Here is a 20313-nt window from a genome sequence, read left to right on the forward strand (position 1 = left end):
CTGAATTGGTCCTGGTTTTCTGTCACACGTATATAAAGTACATCACATGTTTCTACATTTAAAAAGACTTCCTTGTGGTCCGGAAGACTTGACGTCCACAGTTTCAAATGTGGACTCGTCAGACCACAGAACACTTTTCCCACTTTGCATCAGTCCATCTTGGATGAGCTCGGGCCCAGCGAAGCCGTCTGCATTTCCGGGTGTTGTTGATAAGTGGTTTTCGCTTTGCATAATAGAGTTTTAGCTTGCACTTACAGATGTAGCGACCAACTGTAGTTACTGACAGTGGTTTCTGAAGTGTTCCTTAGCCTATGTGGTGATATCCTTTACACACTGATGTCGCTTTTTGATGCCAGGGGGATCGAAGGCCGCAGTGATTTCTCCAAATTCTCTGAACCTTTTGATGATGACCGTTGATGGTGAAATCCCTAAATTCCTAGCAATAGCTCATTGAGAAATGTTCTTAAAACTGATGGATAATTTACTACATAACATGTGATGGTGGTTCTTTGGTCAAAATGTTGCATAGATTATGTTGAACTTTTAACATCTTCAAACCGCTTTGTGGATGGTCTTTTTTTACATGCCTCCACTTTGACTGCGCCTGTTCCCCGTCACCCTTGTTGTATGTTTTAGCACTTACGAATGGCGTCTACTGACAAATATACGTTTAAACTAAACGCTTGTTTGTATTACCAGTGAAGTTGTCACCTTGTGTAAATGGTAAATAAAAACAGACTACAATGATTTGCAAATCCTTTTCAACTTATATTCAATTGAATAGACTGCAAAGACAAGATACTTAATGTTCCAACTGAGAAACTTCATTTTTTTTTTGCAAATAATCATTAACTTAGAATTTAATTGCAAAAAAGTTGGCAGAGGGGCATTTTTACCACTGTGTTATATGGCCTTTCCTTTTAACAACACTCAGTAAACGTTTGGGAACTGAGACCAATTTTTGAAGCTTCTCAGGTGGAATTATTTCCCATTCTTGCTTGATGTACAGCTTGAGTTGTTCAACAGTCCGGGGGTCTCCGTTGTGGTATTTTAGGCTTCATAATGCGCCACACATTTTCAACGGGAGACAGGTCTGGACTACAGGCAGGCTAGTCTAGTACCCGCACTTTTACTATGAAGCCACGCTGTTGTAACACGTGGCTTGGCATTGTCTTGCTGAAATAAGCAGGGGCGTCCATGATAACGTTGCATGGATGGCAACATATGTTGCTCCAAAACCTGTATGTACCTTTCAGCATTAATGACGCCTTCACAGATGTGTAAGTTACCCATGCCTTGGGCACTAATACACCCCCATACCATCACAGGTGCAGGTTTTGAACTTTGCGCCTATAACAATCCGGGTGGTTCTTTTCCTCTTTGTTCCTGAGGACATGACGTCCACAGTTTCCAAAAACAATTTGAAATGTGTACTCGTCAGACCACGGAACACTTTTCCACTTTGCATCAGTCCATCTTAGATGAGCTCGGGGACCCAGTGAAGCCGGCGGCGTTTCTGGGTGTTGTTGATAAATGGCTTTCGCTCGACATAGTAGAGTTTTAACTTGCACTAACAGATGTAGCGACGAACTGTAGTTTTCTGGAGTGTTCCTGAGCCCATGTGGTGATATCCTTTACACACTGATGTCGCTTTTTGATGCAGTACCGCCTGAGGGAGCCAAGGTCACAGGCATTCAACGTTACTACGTGCAGTGATTTCTCCAGATTCTCTGAACTTGTTGAGAATTGTTGTTCTTAAACGGTTGTTTAGTGACCCTCGCCCCATCCTTGTTTGTGAATGACTGAGCATTTCATGGAAGCTGCTTGTATACCCAATCATGGCACCCACCTGTTCCCAATTAGCCTGTTCACCTGTGGGATGTTCCAAACAAGTGTTTGATGAGCATTCCTCAACTTTCTCAGTTTTTTTTGCCACTTGTGCCAGCTTTTTTTAAACATGTTGCAGGCATCAAATTCCAAATGAGCTAATATGTGCAAAAAATAATGTTTTCCAGTTCGAACGTTAAGTATCTTGTCTTTGCAGTCTATTTAATTGAATATAGGTTGAAAAGAATGAGCAAATCATTGTATTCTGTTTTTATTTACCATTTACACAATGTGCCAACTTCACTAGTTTTGGGTTTTGTACATAGTTGATTTTGTGGTACTCAATCTGGGACCTTGTTTCTCATTTGCTGGTATGACAACAAAGTTCCTTGGATCTAGTAATGAACAAAACATAAGTTAGAAAAGCAATCTTGTAATGGTACAACTATTAAGATGGAATTTATTGGGATAACCTTGAAATGATGCAAGAATAGTCGAAAAAAAGTCACAATATTTATGAGGAAAATTTTAGAAAAAATTTCATAGAGCCATGAAGTTGTACATTTTACGTGAACAATTTAAAGTTAAAAGTTAAAGTGCCAATGATTGTCACACATTTCTGGAGACTTAAGTCTTAATATTACAAGAGCAAAGATCATTTAACCAAAAAGTTAAAATAGTATATGATAGGAAACCTATTGTGTGAATAAATAAAAATTAAAAAAAAGAGAAAATTAAGTAAGAAAATAAGTAATATAAAAGAAAAAGTAATACAAAACTATGGTGAATAGTCATAATATTACAGAAAAAAACATCACAATACCATAATCGAAAAAATTACAATACTATAAGATCAATGAGTAAATACAGAACAAATATGAGAAAATTACTTTAAAAAAAGTAGTAATGTAAACATCACAATATTCGGGAAAATAATGCAGAATAAAGTCATAATTATACGGGGGTAACATTCACAATACAATAAAATAAAATGAATGAATAGAAAAAAAATGACAATTATTTCTAAAAAGTAGTAATGTAAAAATCTAAATATACAAATAACCATGGTAATGTTAGGTTCAAAAAGTAAAATAAAATATTTGTGAATATAGTTTTAGATTGAAAAGACAACTTTTTAGTCTCATAAAATTACTTTTTTTGGCATGAAAAATCCAACTTTTTTTTTGTAATTGATCAATATGATAACATAAATAAATAAATAGAGAAAATATTTGAAAATGTTTTAAGAAAAGTAGTAATGTAAAAATCTAAATTTTTATACAAATAACCGTGGTTAATAAAGTCAAATTATTACAGGAAAAAAACTCACAATACTATGATCAAAACAATACTATAAAGATAATGTGTCTTAATAATGAGTGGTAATGTTATTATAAAGTAAAATAAAATATATTTTTGAATATAGTTTTAGATTGAAAAGACAACTTTAGTCTCATAAAAATTTCTTTTTTTGGCATGAAAAATGCAATTTTTTTGTAATTGATCAATACGATAACAAATAGAGAAAAACATTTAAAATATTTTCAAAAAAGTAGTAATGTAAAAATCTAAATATTTATACAAATAACCGCGGTTAATAAAGTCAAAATATTACGGGGGAAAAAACTCACAATACTATAAAGATAATGTGTCTTAATGAGTGGTAATGTTTTGATCAAAAAGTAAAATAAAAAATATTTCTGAAAATAGTTTTAGATTGAAAAGGCAACTTTTTAGTCTCATAAAATTACTTTTTTTGGCATGAAGAATGCAACTTTTATGTAATTTATCAATACGATAACGTAAATGAATGAATAGAGAAAAAAGTAGAAAATTATTTCAAAAAAGTAGTAATGTAAAAATCTTAAATATTGATACAAATAACCGTGGTTAATAAAGTTAAAATATTACGGGGGGAAAAAAACTCACAATACTATGATCAAAACAATACGATAAAGATAATGTGTCTTAATAATGAGTGGTAATGTTATAAAGTAAAATAAAAAATATTTCTGAAAAAAGTTTTAGATTGAAAAGACAACTTTTTAGTCTCATAAAATTACTTTTTTTGGCATGAAGAATGCAACTTTTTTGTAATTTATCAATAGGATAACATAAATGAATAAATAGAGAAAAAATTACAAAATTATTTCAAAAAAGTAGTAATGTAAAAATCTTAAAATATTTATACAAATAACCGTGGTTAATAAAGTCAAAATATTATGGGGGGAAAACTCACAATACTATGATCAATACAATACTGTAAATATAATGTGTCTTAATAATGAGTGGTAATGTTTTGATCAAAAAGTAAAATAAAAAATATTTCTGAAAATAGTTTTAGATTGAAAAGACAACTCTTTAATGTCATAAAATTCCTTTTTTTTGGCATGAAGAATGCAACTTTTTTGTAATTTATCAATACGATAACATAAATGAATAAATACAGAAAAAATATGTGAAAATTATTTCAAAAAAGTAGTAATGTAAAAATCTTAAATATTTATACAAATAACCGTGGTTAATAAAGTCAAAATATTAATGGGGAAAAAACTCACAATACTATGATCAAAACAATACTATAAATATAATGTGTCTTAATAATCAGTGGTAATGTTATTATAAAGTAAAATAAATATTTCTGAATATAGTTTTAGATTGAAAAGACAACTTTTTAGTCTCATAAAATTACTTTTTTTGGCATGAAAAATGCAACTTTTTTTTGTAATTGTTCAATATGATAACATAAATAAATAAATAAATAAATAGAGAAAAATTTGAAAATGTTTTCAAAAAAGTAGTAATGTAAAAATCTAAATATTTATACAAATAACTGTGGTTAATAAAGTCAAAATATTACTGGGGGAAAAAACTCAATACTATGAACAAAACAATACTATAAAGATAATGTGTCTTAATAATGAGTGGTAATGTTACGATAAAGTAAAATAAAAAATATTTCTGAATATAGTTTTAGATTGAAAAGACAACTTTTTAGTCTCATAAAATTACTTTTTTTGGCATGAAAAATGCTACTTTTTTTTTGTAATTGATCAATACGATAACAAATAGAGAAAAAAATTAATAATGTTTTCAAAAAAGTAGTAATGTAAAAATCTAAATATTTATACAAATAACCGTGGTTAATAAAGTCAAAATATTACGGGGGAAACAACTCAAAATACTATAAAGATGATGTGTCTTAATGAGTGGTAATGTTTTGATCAAAAAGTAAAATAAAAAATATTTCTGAAAATAGTTTTAGATTCAAAAGACATCTCTTTAGTCTCATAAAATTAATTTTTTTTGGCATGAAGAATGCAACTTTTTTTTAAATAATTTATCAATACGATAACATAAATGAATAAATACAGAAAAAATATGTGAAAATTATTTCAAAAAAGTAGTAATGTAAAAATCTTAAAATATTTATACAGATAACCGTGGTTAATAAAGTCAAAATATTACGTGGAAAAAACTCACAATACTATGATCAATACAATACTATAAAGATAATGTGTCTTAATGAGTGGTAATGTTTTGATCCAAAAGTTAAAAAAAAAAATATTTCTGAAAAAAGTTTTAGATTGAAAAGACAACTTTTTAGTCTCATAAAATTCCTTTTTTTTGGCATGAAAAATGCAACTTTTTTGTAATTTATCAATACGATAACATAAATGAATAAATAGAGAAGAAATATGTGAAAATTATTTCAAAAAAGTAATCATGTAAAAATCTTAAAATATTTATAAAAATAACCATGGTTAATAAAGTCAAAATATTATGGGGAAAAAAAATCACAATACTATGATCAATAAAATACTATAAAGATAAAGTGTCTTAATGAGTGGTAATGTTATGATCAAAAAGTAAAATAAAAAATATTTCTGAAAAAAGTTTGATTGAAAAGACAACTTTTTAGTCTCATAAAATTACTTTTTTTGGCATGAAAAATGCAACTTTTTTTGTAATTGATCAATACGATAACAACAATAAATAAATAGAGAAAAAATGTTAAAATTTTTTCAAAAAAGTAGTAATGTAAAAGTCTCAAATATTTAACCGTGGTTAAAAAGACAGGTTGAAAAGACAACTTTTTAGTCTCATAAAATTACTTTTTTTTGGCATGAAGAATGCAACTTTTTTGTAATTTATCAATACGATAACATAAATGAATAAATAGAGAAAAAGTATGAAAATTATTTTTAAAAAGTAGTAAAAATCTTAAATATTTATACAAATAACTGGTTAATAAAGTCAAAATATTATGGGGAAAAAAAATCACAATACTATGACCAATACAATACTATGAAGATAATGTGTCTTAATAATGAGTGGTAATGTTTTGATCAAAAAGTAAAATAAAAAATATTTCTATATATACTTTTAGATTGAAATGACAACTTTTTAGTCTCATAAAATTACTTTTTTTGGCATGAAAAATGCAACTTTTTTGTAATTGATCAATACGATAACATAAATAAATAGAGTAAAAATGTGAAAATGTTTTCAAAAAAGTAGTAATGTTAAAATCTTAAATATTTATAGAAATAACCGTGATTAATAAAGTCAAAATATTACGGGGAAAAAAACTCACAATACTATGATCAAAACAATACTATAAAGATAATGTGTCTCAATAATCAGTGGTAATGTTACTATAAAGTAAAATACATATTTCTGAATATAGTTTTAGATTGAAAAGACAACTTTTTAGTCTCATAAAATTACTTTTTTTGGCATGAAAAATGCAACTTTTTTTGGTAATTGATCAATACGATAACTAATAGAGAAAAAAATTGAAAATGTTTTCAAAAAAGTAGTAATGTACAAATCTAAATATTTATACAAATAACCGCGGTTAATAAAGTCAAAATATTACGGGGGAAAAAACTCACAATACTATCATCAAAACTTATGATCAAAAAGTAAAATACATATTTCTGAATATAGTTTTAGATTGAAAAGACAACTTTTTAGTCTCATAAAATTACTTTTTTTGGCATGAAAAATGCAACTTTATTTTGTAATTGATTAATACGATTACATAAATAAATAAATAGAGAAAAAATTTGAAAATGTTTTCAAAAAAGTAGTAATGTAAAAATCTAAATATTTATACAAATAACCGTGGTTAATAAAGTCAAAATATTATGGGGAAAAAAAGTCACAATACTATGATCAAAACAATACTATAAAGATAATGTGTCTTAATAATCAGTGGTAGTGTTATTATAAAGTAAAATACATATTTCTGAATATAGTTTTAGATTGAAAAGACAACTTTTTAGTCTCATAAAATTACTTTTTTTGGCATGAAGAATGCAACTTTTTTTTGTAATTGATCAATACGATAACATAAATAAATAAATAGAGAAAAAATGTGAAAATGTTTTCAAGAAAGAAAAAGTATTACAAAACTATGGTGAATAGTCATAATATTACAGAAAAAAAAAACAACACAATACTATAATCGAAAAATTACAATACTATATAATCAATGAGTAAATACAGAACAAATATGATTAAATGACTTTAAAAAAAGTAGTAATGTAAGCATCAAAATATTTGGGAAAAAAATGCAGAATAAAGTCATAATTATACAGGGGTAACATTCACAATACAATAAAGTAAATGAATGAATAGAAAAAAAATGACAAAATTATTTCTAAAAAGTAGTAATGTAAAAATCTAAATATACAAATAACCGTGGTAATGTTAGGTTCAAAAGGTAGAATACAAAATATTTCTGTATATAATTTTAGATTGAAATGACAACTATTTAGTCTCATAAAATTACTCTTTTTGGCATGAAAAATGCAACTTTTTTTGTAATTGATCAATACGATAACGTAAATAAATAAATAGAGAAAAATGCGAAAATGTTTTCAAAAAAGTAGTAATGTAAAAATCTTAAGTATTTGTACAAATAACCGTGGTTAATAAAATCAAAATATTACGGGGGGAAAAAACTCCAAATACTATGATCAAAACAATACTATAAAGATAATGTGTCTTAATGAGTGGTAATATTATGATCAAAAAGTAAAATAAAAAATATTTCTGAAAATAGTTTTAGATTGAAAAGACAACTTTTTAGTGTCATAAAATTACTTTTTTTGGCATGAAAAATGCAACTTTTTTGTAATTTATCAATACAATAACATAAATGAATAAATAGAGAAAAAATATGTGAAAATTATTTCAAAAAAGTAATCATGTAAAAATCTTAAATATTTATACAAATAACCGTGGTTAATAAAGTCAAAATATTACAGGGGAAAAAACTCACAATACTATGATCAATACAATACTATAAAGATAATGTGTCTTAATAATGAGTGGTTATGTTTTGATCAAAAAGTAAAATAAAAAATATTTCTGAAAGACAACTTTTTAGTCTCATAAAATTACTTTTTTTGGGATGAAAAATGCAACTTTTTTTGTAATTGATCAATACGATAACATAAATAAATAGAGAAAAATGTGAAAATGTTTTCAAAAAAGTAGTAATGTAAAAATCTTAAATATTTATACAAATAACCGTGGTTAATAAAGTATAAAGTGGTAATGTTATTATCAAAAAGTGAAATAAAAAAATTTGTAAATATAGTTTTACATTGAAGACAACTTTTTAGTCTCATAAAATTACCTTTTTTGGCATGAAAAATAAATCATTTTTTTGTCAGTTTTCTTTGCAGTGCGGCCAGACAAAAAAATAAATAAAATACTTCCCCCGATCCAAGTCTTTTTTTAATGAAGCATCCTTTAGGTCCATCCAGGTCCAAAGCGACACAGTGGGCTTGACATCATAACGATTGCGCTGCTGTATTATCCCCACCTCACATAAAAAGCAGGAAAAATAGTTAGCGCTCAATGTAAAATTGATCAACATCGACATGGTTTTCGGGGCTGAGTTTTTTTTACCACTTTTGTCGGCTGTCAGGTTCGGCTCGGTCCCCAACTTCTGGCGTAGTGTATCAAGCGTCTCCAAAGGGATCTGGCTGGGGTTGGACTCCATGTACTTTAACACGTATAGGTCGGCGTCAGTCAGTACAAAGCGGTGGCCAAACACTACAAAGTGCAAAGAAAAAAATACTATTAGTTGAAGACCTTGTCTCGTCCACTGCATTGGACATTTGAAAAGACAAAAGGTTCCCTGCACGGGAGCTAGAGGTCCCACCGTCAACAGTAGACCCGATAGAGAAGTCTGCCGGTGAGTAGAAATCGGGATTGTCCACAGGAGAATTTGGCTTGGGAACGCGCGTCCTTTTCAGGAACACTCCGCCGATGAACCCGGAGTTGTGTTTGTGGTTCTCATAAATACTGATGGTGTCGTTGGACAGGTAATAGGACAGAATGAAACGCCGGTCCGCGTCTTTGGCCTTTTGAGATTCCGAGGCGCCCTTGGGCGTCACCATCCGGGCGATGTAGCGCAGCACTTTGTGTTCGTTTTCCAGCATCTTCAGCACGTTTTTCCTGGGAGGCGCGGGAATTAGAGATAAGCAACTCTGGAGGGAATCTTCGAGGGATCCGAAGCCGTTGTAGGGCGGTATCTCCTGGAATTGTGGTTGAAAAAAACGGTGAGGGGATGAGAAGCGATACGACAAAAAAGCCAGGGATGAATCACCTCACCTTCTTCATGCCCTCGAACTTGCCCATCTTCTTGGGTACTTCGATGCTTTTTATGTTGATTTCCGGGAGGTTGGTCTGGTAATATTCCTTGGTGAACTCGTCGCAGTCGTACAACAGGAAACGGCGTCCCATTATCGTAACCATTTCACCGACCCGGAAGTCCGTCGGTGAGAAGAACTCTTCAACCTCCTCGACGGAATCCTCCATGACGCAGCTGGGAAACTGCTCTGCAAAGACGAGCGACAGACGACGGAACTAACTTGAAATGTTCCTTGCGGTCTTGAATGAGGACCTTTGATGGACTTGGTCTTTTCTGACTTACCGATAAATGCGTTAAAATGTATTATCGGAAATGATCGGTATTGTTTTTTTTATTATCGGTATCGGGTTTTTTTGTTGTTGTTTTTTTTGTTTTGTTTTTAAATAATTAAATCAACATAAAAAACAAGATACACTTACAATTAGTGCACCAACCCAAAAAACCTCCCTCCCCCATTTACACTCATTTACACTCATTCACACAAAAGGGTTGTTTCTTTCTGTAATTAATATTCTGGTTCCTGCATTATATATCAATACAGTCTGCAAGGGATACAGTCCGTAAGCCAGTGTTTTTCAACCACTGTGCCGCGGCACACTAGTGTGCCGTGAGATACAGTTTGGTGTGCCGTAGGAGATGATCTAATTTCACATATTTGGGTTGAAAACATTTTTTGCAGTGTCGGTGCTGTCTAGAGCTCGGCAGAGTAATCGTGTAATACTCTTTCATATCAGTAGGTGGCAGCCGGTAGCTAATTGCTTTGTAAAGGCAGGTAAAAAGGTGTCTTATGCTTAACCCAAAAAGGTGAGTGCCGCTAAGAAAAGGCATTGAAGCTTAGGGAAGGCTATGCAGAACGAAAGTAAAACTGAACTGGCTACAAAGTAAACAAAAACAGAATGCTGGACGACAGCAAAGACTTACTGTGGAGCAAAGACGGCGTCCACAATGTACATCCAAACATGACATGACTATCAACAATGTCCCCACAAAGAAGGATAAGAACAACTGAAATATTCTTGATTGCTAAAACAAAGTAGATGCGGGAAATATAAGACATGAAACTGCTACAGGGAAATACCAAAAAAAGAGAAAAAGCCACCAAAATAGGAGCGCAAGACAAGAACTAAAACACTACACACAGGAAAACAGCAAAAAACTCCAAATAAGTCAGGGGGTGATGTGACAGGTGGTGACAGTACACCTACTTTGAGACAAGAGCTATAGTGATGCATGGTTGGTTATGGTTTAAATTAATATCCAACAATTGCAACAACGACTTTTTACTGTTGACTGAGTTTATGATTTCTGCTGGTGGTGTGCCTCCGGATTTTTTCAACGCAAAAAATGTGCCTTGGCTCAAAAAAGGTTGAAAAACACTGCCGTAAGCACACATGATTGTGCGTGCTGCTGGTCCACTAATAGTACTAACATTTAAAAGTTAATTTTACTAATTTTCATTAATTACTAGTTTCTATGTAACTGTTTTTATATTGTTTTACTTTCTTTTTTTATTCAAGAAAATGTTTTTTAATTTATTTATCTTATTTCATAATTTTTTTTAAAAAGTACCTTATCTTCACCATACCTGGTTGTCCAAATTAGGCATAATAATGCGTTAATTCCACGACTGTATATATCGGTTGATATCGGTATCGGTAATTAAAGAGTTGGACAATATCGGAATATCGGCAAAAAGCCATTATCGGACATCCCTACTTACAAATGCTACAAAGTTGAGTAACGGCGTTAAACAATGCCCAAGTGTCAAATCTTAAGGTTGCGCTCAATATTGGATGCCTTTGTTTGCAGGGTTTTCATTCTGGCTACATTTTGACATCACCGTGAGGTGGACGTCCTTATTTGGACATTAAGTCAAGCTGTCAACCAGAGGGGGGAGGATCTCCCCCTCCTCTGCTCTATGTATTATTTCCATATAATCTTGGCGTGTGCATAATAACAGACAGATTTTTTTTAAGCAGAGGCTGAAATAGATCGGCGAGTGTGCAAGTGTACCTAATGTTGTGACCGGGTGAATCTATATGTTTCCATCCATCCATTCATACATGGATGAATGGAGGAATCGTTGTATTGTTTAAGAAGTTTAATTTTGTGTGTTTAAAAATAGCGGTGATGACCTAACTATACCAAAACCCAAAACAAGTGAAGTTGGCACGTAGTGTAAATAAAACAGAATACAATGATTTGCAAATCCTTTTCAACTTATATTCAATTGAATAGACTGCAAAGACAAGATATTTAACATTCGAACTGAGAAACTTTGTTATTTTTTGCAAATCTTAGCTCATTTGGAATGTGATGCCTGCGACATGTTTAAAAAAAGCTGGCACACGTGGCAAAAAAGACTGAGAAAGTTGAGGAATGCTCATCAAACACTTATTTGGAACATCCCACTGGTGAACAGGCTAATTGGGAACAGGTGGGTGCCATGATTGGGTATAAAAGCTTCCATGAAATGCTCAGTCATTTACAAACAAGGATGAGGGCGAGGGTCACCACTTTGTCAACAAAAGCGTGAGCAATTTTAAATTGTTAAGGAACAACATTTGTCAACCAGCTATTTGCAAGGAATTTAGGGATTTCACCATCTACGGTCCGTAATATCATCAAAAGGTTCAGAGAATCTGGAGAAATCACTGCACGTAAGCGATGATATTACGGACTTTCGATCCTTCAGGCGGTACTGCATCAAAAAGCGACATCAGTGTGTAAAGGATATCACATGGGCTCAGGAACACTTCAGAAAACCACTGTCAGTAACTACAGTTGGTCGCTACATCTGTAAGTGCAAGTTAAAACTCTACTATGCAAAGCCAAAGCCATTTATCAACAACACCCAGAAACGCCGCCGGCTTCGCTGGGCCTGAGCTCATCTAAGATGGACTAATGCAAAGTGGAAAAGTGTTCTGTGGTCTGACGAGTGCACATTTCAAATTGTCCATCCGGATTGTTATAGGCGCAAAGTTGAAAAGCCAGCATCTGTGATGGTATGGGGGTGTATTAGTGCCCAAGGCATGGGTAACTTACACATCTGTGAAGGCACCATTAATGCTGAAAGGTACATACAGGTTTTGGAGCAACATATGTTGCCATCCAAGCAACGTTATCATGGACGCCCCTGCTTATTTCAGCAAGACAATGCCAAGCCACGTGTTAGAACAGCGTGGTTTCGTAGAAAAAGAGTGCGGGTACTAGACTGGCCTGCCTGTAGTCCAGACCTGTCTACCATTGAAAATGCGTGGCGCATTATAAAGCCTAAAATACCACAACGGAGACCTCCGGACTGTTGAACAACTTAAGCTGTACATCAAGCAAGAATGGGAAGGAATTCCACCTGAGAAGCTTAAAAAATGTGTCTCCTCAGTTCCCAAACGTTTACTGAGTGTTGTTAAAAGGAAAGGCCATGTAACACAGTGGTGAACATGCCCTTTCCCAACTACTTTGGCACATGTTGCAGCCATAAAATTCTAAGTTATTTTATTATTTGCAAAAAAAAAAAAAAAAAGTTTATGAGTTTGAACATCTTTGTAGTGCATTCAATTGAATATGGGTTGAAAAGGATTTGCAAATCATTGTATTCCGTTTATATTTACATCTAACACAATTTCCCAACTCATATGGAAACGGGGTTTGTACTTCCGTAAATCTATCACAATGACGGCGTTCAACGCAATGTTATATTAGCCATAATCCCTATGGGCTTTTGAATGGAAGTGGCCGTGATGCTGCCAAACCGGACTAAAACTTTACAAAGGACATGTGGACTCACCGCTGAATAGAAGTTTAGCAGAGACAAAGTACAATTGTATCCATGAAGCAATTCAGTCCATCAAGAAGAACAAGCAAACACCTGTTGACCATGTTGATGCCTTGAATCAGCTGCTTAAGTGACCGTGTCCATAATCATGTGGGCCCCACTAGTCGTTGAGGCCCAAAAAACCCGCAAAAATGGTTTAAGCCAGGGACTGGCCCTGGCTGCAGCTTACCGTGCCCTGGCTTCATTTTCTTGGGTATCCTCAGTCTCTGCATCAACACCGGGAACGGATATCGGCCACTGTTAGCCTTGTGATCCTCCCTGATCTCCACCGTGTCGTTCACCAGGAAGTAGTGGATAGTAACCGGCAAGGTTTCGCCGAGCTCAGATTCTGAATCATCCCATAGGGCAAAGAAACGCAGCACCTGACCCGGAAAGGGTTACATACGTTATAGCAAAGGTTATTCTCTCATTTTTGACTGCCAAATCCCAGGGCTTTACCTTGCGATCCATGTGAAGAAACTGGTACCTGCTGTCAAAACCTGAGGTTGTTGTGTAGGTAGGCGGAGCTTTTAGCCGCTGCGAGATATAGGCATCGTCTGGCATTTCCTCGGGCTCATTCAAAATAATGCCCTGACGTTGCATAAAGTTCTGTACGTCGGGTAGAAGTTGTTAGCGCCCAAGAATACCAAACACAACACAAGTCTATTCAGGTGTCGTACCTGCGTAAACAAATCGCACTGTGCGATATGGTACTTAAAACCGTACACTGCCAGGTCAATGCCAAGGTTGAGGTCTTTCCAATGGTAGTACTTCCCAGGTTCCTTCTTAGGTAAACGTTGGCGTTTGATCCGTTCACCTTGTAGTATCCCAGAATTGGGTACCCAGGGTTCAGTGATACTCATGGTGTCGTCTTCGAGGTAATAGTAGATGACCACGTGACGGACGTAGCTCTTCCGCTCGTCTCGGCTGTTGCAGATTTTGTCCTCAAAGTACGCTTTGAAACAAAGCACCTGGATACAGAAACAAGCATGCAATGAACCGCAAGTGACCGCGGCAGCAAAAAATACTTGATACCTTTTTGTCAAGGGTGACGTAAGCTGGGATGAAAGGTGGAGGATTTGGGTTCACAGCCACACCGGAGTTGTACGACAAATTAATTAAGTCTTTGTAGTATTTCGAGTTGATGGAGCCAAACGGGAGTTCTGGTGGGTCGTAGGTGTAGCCATTGAGCTCCTCGTGCATCATCTGCTCCGTTAATAGAGGCTCCAGTCCGATAGTCAATTTAGGGGCGTGGGCCAACGGTAGGCCCTTGGAATATGACAACGTCTGGGGGCGGTGGTATGTTGTTTTCTGTGGAGGAAAAAAACAACATCCATAGGAAATGTGTGCAACCCATCCATTTATTTATTCCACTTATGTGTGGGGTTACAAAGGTGGACTGTACCCTGCACTGGTTGCCAGTCAATCAGGAAACCAGTATTAAAGTCAACTACCAATTACCTCATAGTGCAGTCCTCTCCATACATTCTGCCAGATTGCTTAAAGGCCTACTAAAACCCACTTCTACCGACCATGCAGTCTGATAGTTTATATATCAATGATGAAATCTTAACATTGCAACACATGCCAATACGGCCGGGTTAGCTTACTAAAGTGCAATTTTAAATTTCACGCGAAATATCCTGCTGAAAACGTCTCGGTATGATGACGCCTGCGCGTGACGTCACGGATTGTAGAGGACATTTTGGGCCAGCTATTAAGTCGTCTGTTTTCATCGCAAAATTCCACAGTATTCTGGACATCTGTGTTGGTGAATCTTTTGCAATTTGTTCAATGAACAATGGAGACAGCAAAGAAGAAAGCTGTAGGTGGGAAGCTGTGTATTGCGGCAGGTGTTGTGCCGTATAACGCACCCCCGCCGTAGAATGCACCCCCTGACTGTTGTGCCGGATAACACAGCCGGTGTTTCATTGTTTACATTCCCGGAAGATGACAGTCAAGCTTTACCATTGGCCTGTGGAGAACTGGGACAACAGAGACTCTTACCAGGAGGACTTTGAGTTGGATGCGCAGACGCGGTACCGTGAGTACGCATGCAGCTGCGGCTTCCAAACATTTGATCACTTGCCCGTATGTGCGTGCCGCTATGTGCATGTCACGTACGTAACTTTGGGGACTTTGGGGAAACGTGCTGTATGAACTTTGGGGAGTTGAACGGTACTTTGGGCTGTGGGATTGAGTGTGTTGTGCAGGTGTTTGAGTTGTATTGGCGGGTTATATGAACGGAAGGGGGGAGGTGTTTGTTATGCGGGATTAATTTGTGGCATATTAAATATAAGCCTGGTTGTGTTGTGGCTAATAGAGTATATATATGTCTTGTGTTTATTTACTGTTTTAGTCATTCCCAGCTGAATATCAGGTCCCACCCGCCTCTCACAGCATCTTCCCTATCTGAATCGCTCCCACTGCCCTCTAGTCCTTCACTCTCACTTTCCTCATCCACGAATCTTTCATCTTCGCTCAAATTAATGGGGAAATCGTCGCTTTCTCGGTCCGAATCGCTCTCGCTGCTGGTGGCCATGATTGTAAACAATGTGCGGATGTGATGAGCTCCACAACCTGTGACGTCACGCTACTCGTCTGCTACTTCCGGTACAGGCAAGGCTTTTTTATCAGCGACCAAAAGTTGTGAACTTTATCGTCGATGTTCTCTACTAAATCCTTTCAGCAAAAATATGGCAATATCGCAAAATGATCAAGTATGACACATAGAATGGACCTGCTATGCCCGTTTAAATAAGAAAATCGCATTTCAGTAGGCCTTTAACTCTACTAGAGATGGAGAGCTGACTTTCTGTGACAAGTGGAGTACAACTTACCCCTACTGCGGGAATCATCCTAACTCTCCATCTACTCCATGACACATGCCAAATCGCTAAACTCTATTGGAGAGCTGGAGACTATACCAACAGATTTAAGGCAAAACGGTGGACTACAGAAGATACGAGTGCAGTCTTAGGTTGTGAATGGGGCAGAAAACCTGTTAGTCAACTGAGCTAAAAACTAGACCACCAATGACCCTAGATTGCAGTCCTTGACGACATACATTCTGCTTGATTGCCTAACTCTACTAGAACTGGAGCCTGTCCCAGTTGACTAAGGGTGACAAGTGGAGTACTACTTACCTCTACTGCAGGAATTAACACAATTCTCCATCTAATGGGAATCGAGCCTAGGTAAACTGTAAGAGGGTCAGCTATGTTAAACACTATGCGACATTACCACTGAGGCCAGTGTGCAGTCGCTGACACATTGGGCCAGAATGCTTTACTCCATTGGAGCTGGAGCCTATACCAGCGGTTTTAAGGCAAAATGGCGGACTACACAAGACTGGTTGTCAATCTTAGGTTGTGAAAGGTCGAGAAAATCAACCTTCCCCACTACTGACCCTAGATTGCAGTCCTTGACAACATACATTGCTTAACTCTAATAGAGCTGGAGTCTATCCCAGTTGACTTATTTTAACAATTGGGAGTACTTCTTACAAAACCCCAAACCAGTAAAGTTGGCACGTTGTGTAAATGGTAAATAAAAACAGAATACAATGTTTTGAAGATCATTTTTCAACCTATATTCAATCGAATAGACTGCAAAGACAAGATACTTAACGTTCGAACTGGGAAACTTTGAAACGTTTTGCAAATATTAGCTCATTTGGAATTTGATGCCTGTAACATCTTTCAAAAAAGCTGGCACAAGTGGCAAAAAAGACTGAGAAAGTTGAGGCATGCTCATCAAATACTTATTTGGAACATCCCACAGGTGAACAAGTTAATTGGGAACAGGTGGGTGCTATGATTGGGTATAAAAGCAGCTTCCATGAAATGCTCAGTCATTCACAAACAAGGATGGGGCGAGGGTCACCACTTTGTGAACAAATGCGTGAGCAAATTGTCCAACAGTTTAAGAACAACATTTCTCAACCAGCTATTGCAAGGAATTTAGGGATTTCACCATCTACGGTCCGTGATATAAATAAATGATAAATGGGTTGTACTTGTATAGCGCTTTTCTACCTTCAAGGTACTCAAAGCGCTTTGACACTACTTCCACATTTACCCATTCACACACACATTCACACACTGATGGAGGGAGCTGCCATGCAAGGCGCTAACCAGCACCCATCAGGAGCAAGGGTGAAGTGTCTTGCTCAGGACACAACGGACATGACGAGGTTGGTACTTGGTGGGGATTGAACCAGGGACCCTCGGGTTGCGCACGGCCACTCTCCCACTGCGCCACGCCGTCCCCATATCATAAAAAAGATTCATAGAATCTGGAGAAATCACTGCACGTAAGCAATGATATTATGGACCTTCCATCCCTCAGGCGGTACTGCATCAAAAAGTGACATCAGTGTGTAAAGGATATCACCACATGGGCTCAGGAACACTTCAGTGAACAAATGCGTGAGCAAATTGTTAAAGAACAACATTTCTCAACCAGCTATTGCAAGGAATTTAGGGATTTCGCCATCTAAGTTCCAAAATATCATCAAAAGGTACAGAGAATCTGGAGAAATCACTGCACTAGCATAGGTATGTCATGGAGTAACTAACTCTGATTGGAAATGTATGTATGCTGTTGGGCGGAAGTAGGGCAGAAAACAACAAACAAAACGTCACCTCACTCGACATATCTTAATAACTGGTCCGACACATTTGGTTTTAAGGCTTGTTACAAAACCAGTTACATTTTCCAGCAATTTATCTTGCATTAAAAACCGCCTCCTTACCGTTACATCCTGGAATGACAATCCGGGTAAAAAAGGTAACCCGTTGTTGTCCAACTTGCGTGACATCTTGCTTTTTTTTTTTAAATGCACAACGTGGTAATGTTTAATGCAAGGATTTTGTTACGAGGTAGTTTGTATTTTGGAGAAAAATAACCCATAACAACGAAAAGTTACACCGGTCACTTTCTCACGAGGTGAGATTGCGACTTTTATTTTGTAGAAACAGCGTCGCTTCCGGGTATTGAAGAACCTAATTTGCTTTTTTTTCTCCTTTTTTTTAACTTGAAGTGACAAGTAAAACATTCGATTCCCGTCAATCCTCGCCTTGTTTAAAAGACAAATATGACGTCCGAGTCAGAACGGGGAGAGAAACTGAGCTCCGGTCGTTTTAGACGTTTTGTTTCAAACATGCTAATGCTAGGATGACATCAGCGTTTACGTCACGGTTTGAGTGACGCCGCGAAATGACGACGGCCTTCCTCGCTACATCATCGTAAGTTTAACACACAAAACACGTTACTATCTATTCCGATGTCACTAGAACGGGACAAGCGGTAGGAAATGAATGGATAGGTGTATATCATTGGAAGGCGACGTCCGTTGCTCCGCAATGGGGAGTTTATGGTAACCATGGAGACGCTGTTCTACTTACATACATGTACAATGCACATAGGCACATTTTATTGCTATGTATAAAAGTGTAATTAATACACACTGTGAATTAAAAATTACAAGCGCTTTCATTTTTTTAACATTTTTAGAGCGACAAGACACTAACCAACCACTAGGAGGCGACTGAGGCTAAGAACTGATTGCTTTCTGCTGGGCAACAAGTCATAATAGCCTAGTTATAATTATTATAGTTTTTTTTAATTCACTTTTGTATTAGATTAAAAAAAAAAAAAAAGTAAAAAAAAAAAATGATAAGTTGAAATAATTTTACCTCAAAATGTAGTGTGTATTACTGTAAATGGAAAAACAGTACTGCTGTTTTTATGGTAAAAAAAAAAAAAAAAAAAAAAAAAAAAAAAGGCAGCTCAGTTGCCGGATTTTTACAGTAAAATTTACATTAGTTTTTTTTAATGTAAATAAAAAAATATATAATTTTACAGTAAAATTTTGGCACCTGAGCTGCCATTTAAAAAACTTTTTTTTTTTACCACAAATCAGCTGTAGATTTTTCGGTGTATTACCAAAACGGCACCACAGTTTATTACAGTAAAAAAAAAGTAGTGTTTTTTTGTTTCCATTTAGAAAAAAATGCTGTAAAAACCACGATGAATTGCACAATTTTATCATTAAATCTATTGCTACTTTTACATTGCACAATTTGATGGATAACTCGAAATCATTATGATTAGTATTTATTTATATTTAAAAAAATGGTCTGAATGTTGGACAATATATTTTTGCATAATTAGACAATATTTAAGTTAACATAATTTGTGCCTCACAATACGAAGGTCCTGAGTAGTCTTGGGTTCAATCCCGGGCTCAGGATCTTTCTGTGTGGAGTTTGCATGTCCTCCCCGTGACTGCGTGGGTTCCCTCCGGGTACTCCGGCTTCCTCCCACCTCCAAAGACATGCACCTGGGGATAAGTTGATTGGCAACACTAAATTGGCCCTAGTGTGTGGATGTGAGTGTGAATGTTGTCTGTCTATCTGCGTTGGCCCTGCGATGAGGTGGCGACTTGTCCAGGGTGTACCCCGCCTTCCGCCCGTTTGTAGCTGAGATAGGCTCCAGCGCCCCCCGCGACCCCAAAAGGGAATAAGCGGTAGAAAATGGATGGATGGATGAATAATTTGCGATTACATGGAGTACATGTATTTTTTTTTCCTCCCAAAATAGAAAGAATACATAGAAACGTTACAGTACTTTATTATGGGCCTGCTGCAATGCCAGCACCCATTCACTGCTAAGCACTGCAAGCAGCCCATACTATGACTGTTCATACTTTAAACTTTATTATTCTTGTTCCGCACGTTTCTCTTACACTTAATACGAGACGAACCGGCCAACGAACCCCCACATATGTTATACCGTCAGAAAGGAGCTGTTCGCGCCGATGGCGGTACTTTAAATTGGGACCGTTTCGTGTTACCATGGCAACGTTATTCACGAATAAACAAAAGCAGCCCATATTATTATTGTTCATATTTCAACCTTCATTATTCTTCTTCCGCACCTTTCTCTTACACATAATACGAGACAAACCGGCCAACGAACCCCCACATATGTT

At 35.9% G+C, this 20313-nt stretch overlaps 1 protein-coding gene across 1 annotated transcript; it reads right to left on the reverse strand.

The window, feature by feature from the left end:
• Positions 1 to 8380: 8380 nt before the first annotated feature.
• On the reverse strand, positions 8381 to 18431 carry efhc1 (EF-hand domain (C-terminal) containing 1). The gene is made up of 9 exons (XM_061986788.2): positions 18073 to 18431; positions 14352 to 14627; positions 13997 to 14287; positions 13776 to 13925; positions 13507 to 13699; positions 9463 to 9689; positions 9011 to 9386; positions 8755 to 8901; positions 8381 to 8668 (listed from the first exon to the last, which is right to left on the reverse strand). The coding sequence occupies exons 1-9, from the start codon at positions 18136 to 18138 to the stop codon at positions 8637 to 8639; spliced, it is 1758 nt and encodes a 585-aa protein (XP_061842772.2). The 5' UTR covers positions 18139 to 18431; the 3' UTR covers positions 8381 to 8636.
• Between the last annotated feature and the right edge of the window lie 1882 nt (positions 18432 to 20313).

This window comes from Nerophis lumbriciformis, linkage group LG26, assembly GCF_033978685.3.
Source record: "Nerophis lumbriciformis linkage group LG26, RoL_Nlum_v2.1, whole genome shotgun sequence".
Lineage (NCBI taxonomy): Eukaryota > Metazoa > Chordata > Actinopteri > Syngnathiformes > Syngnathidae > Nerophis > Nerophis lumbriciformis.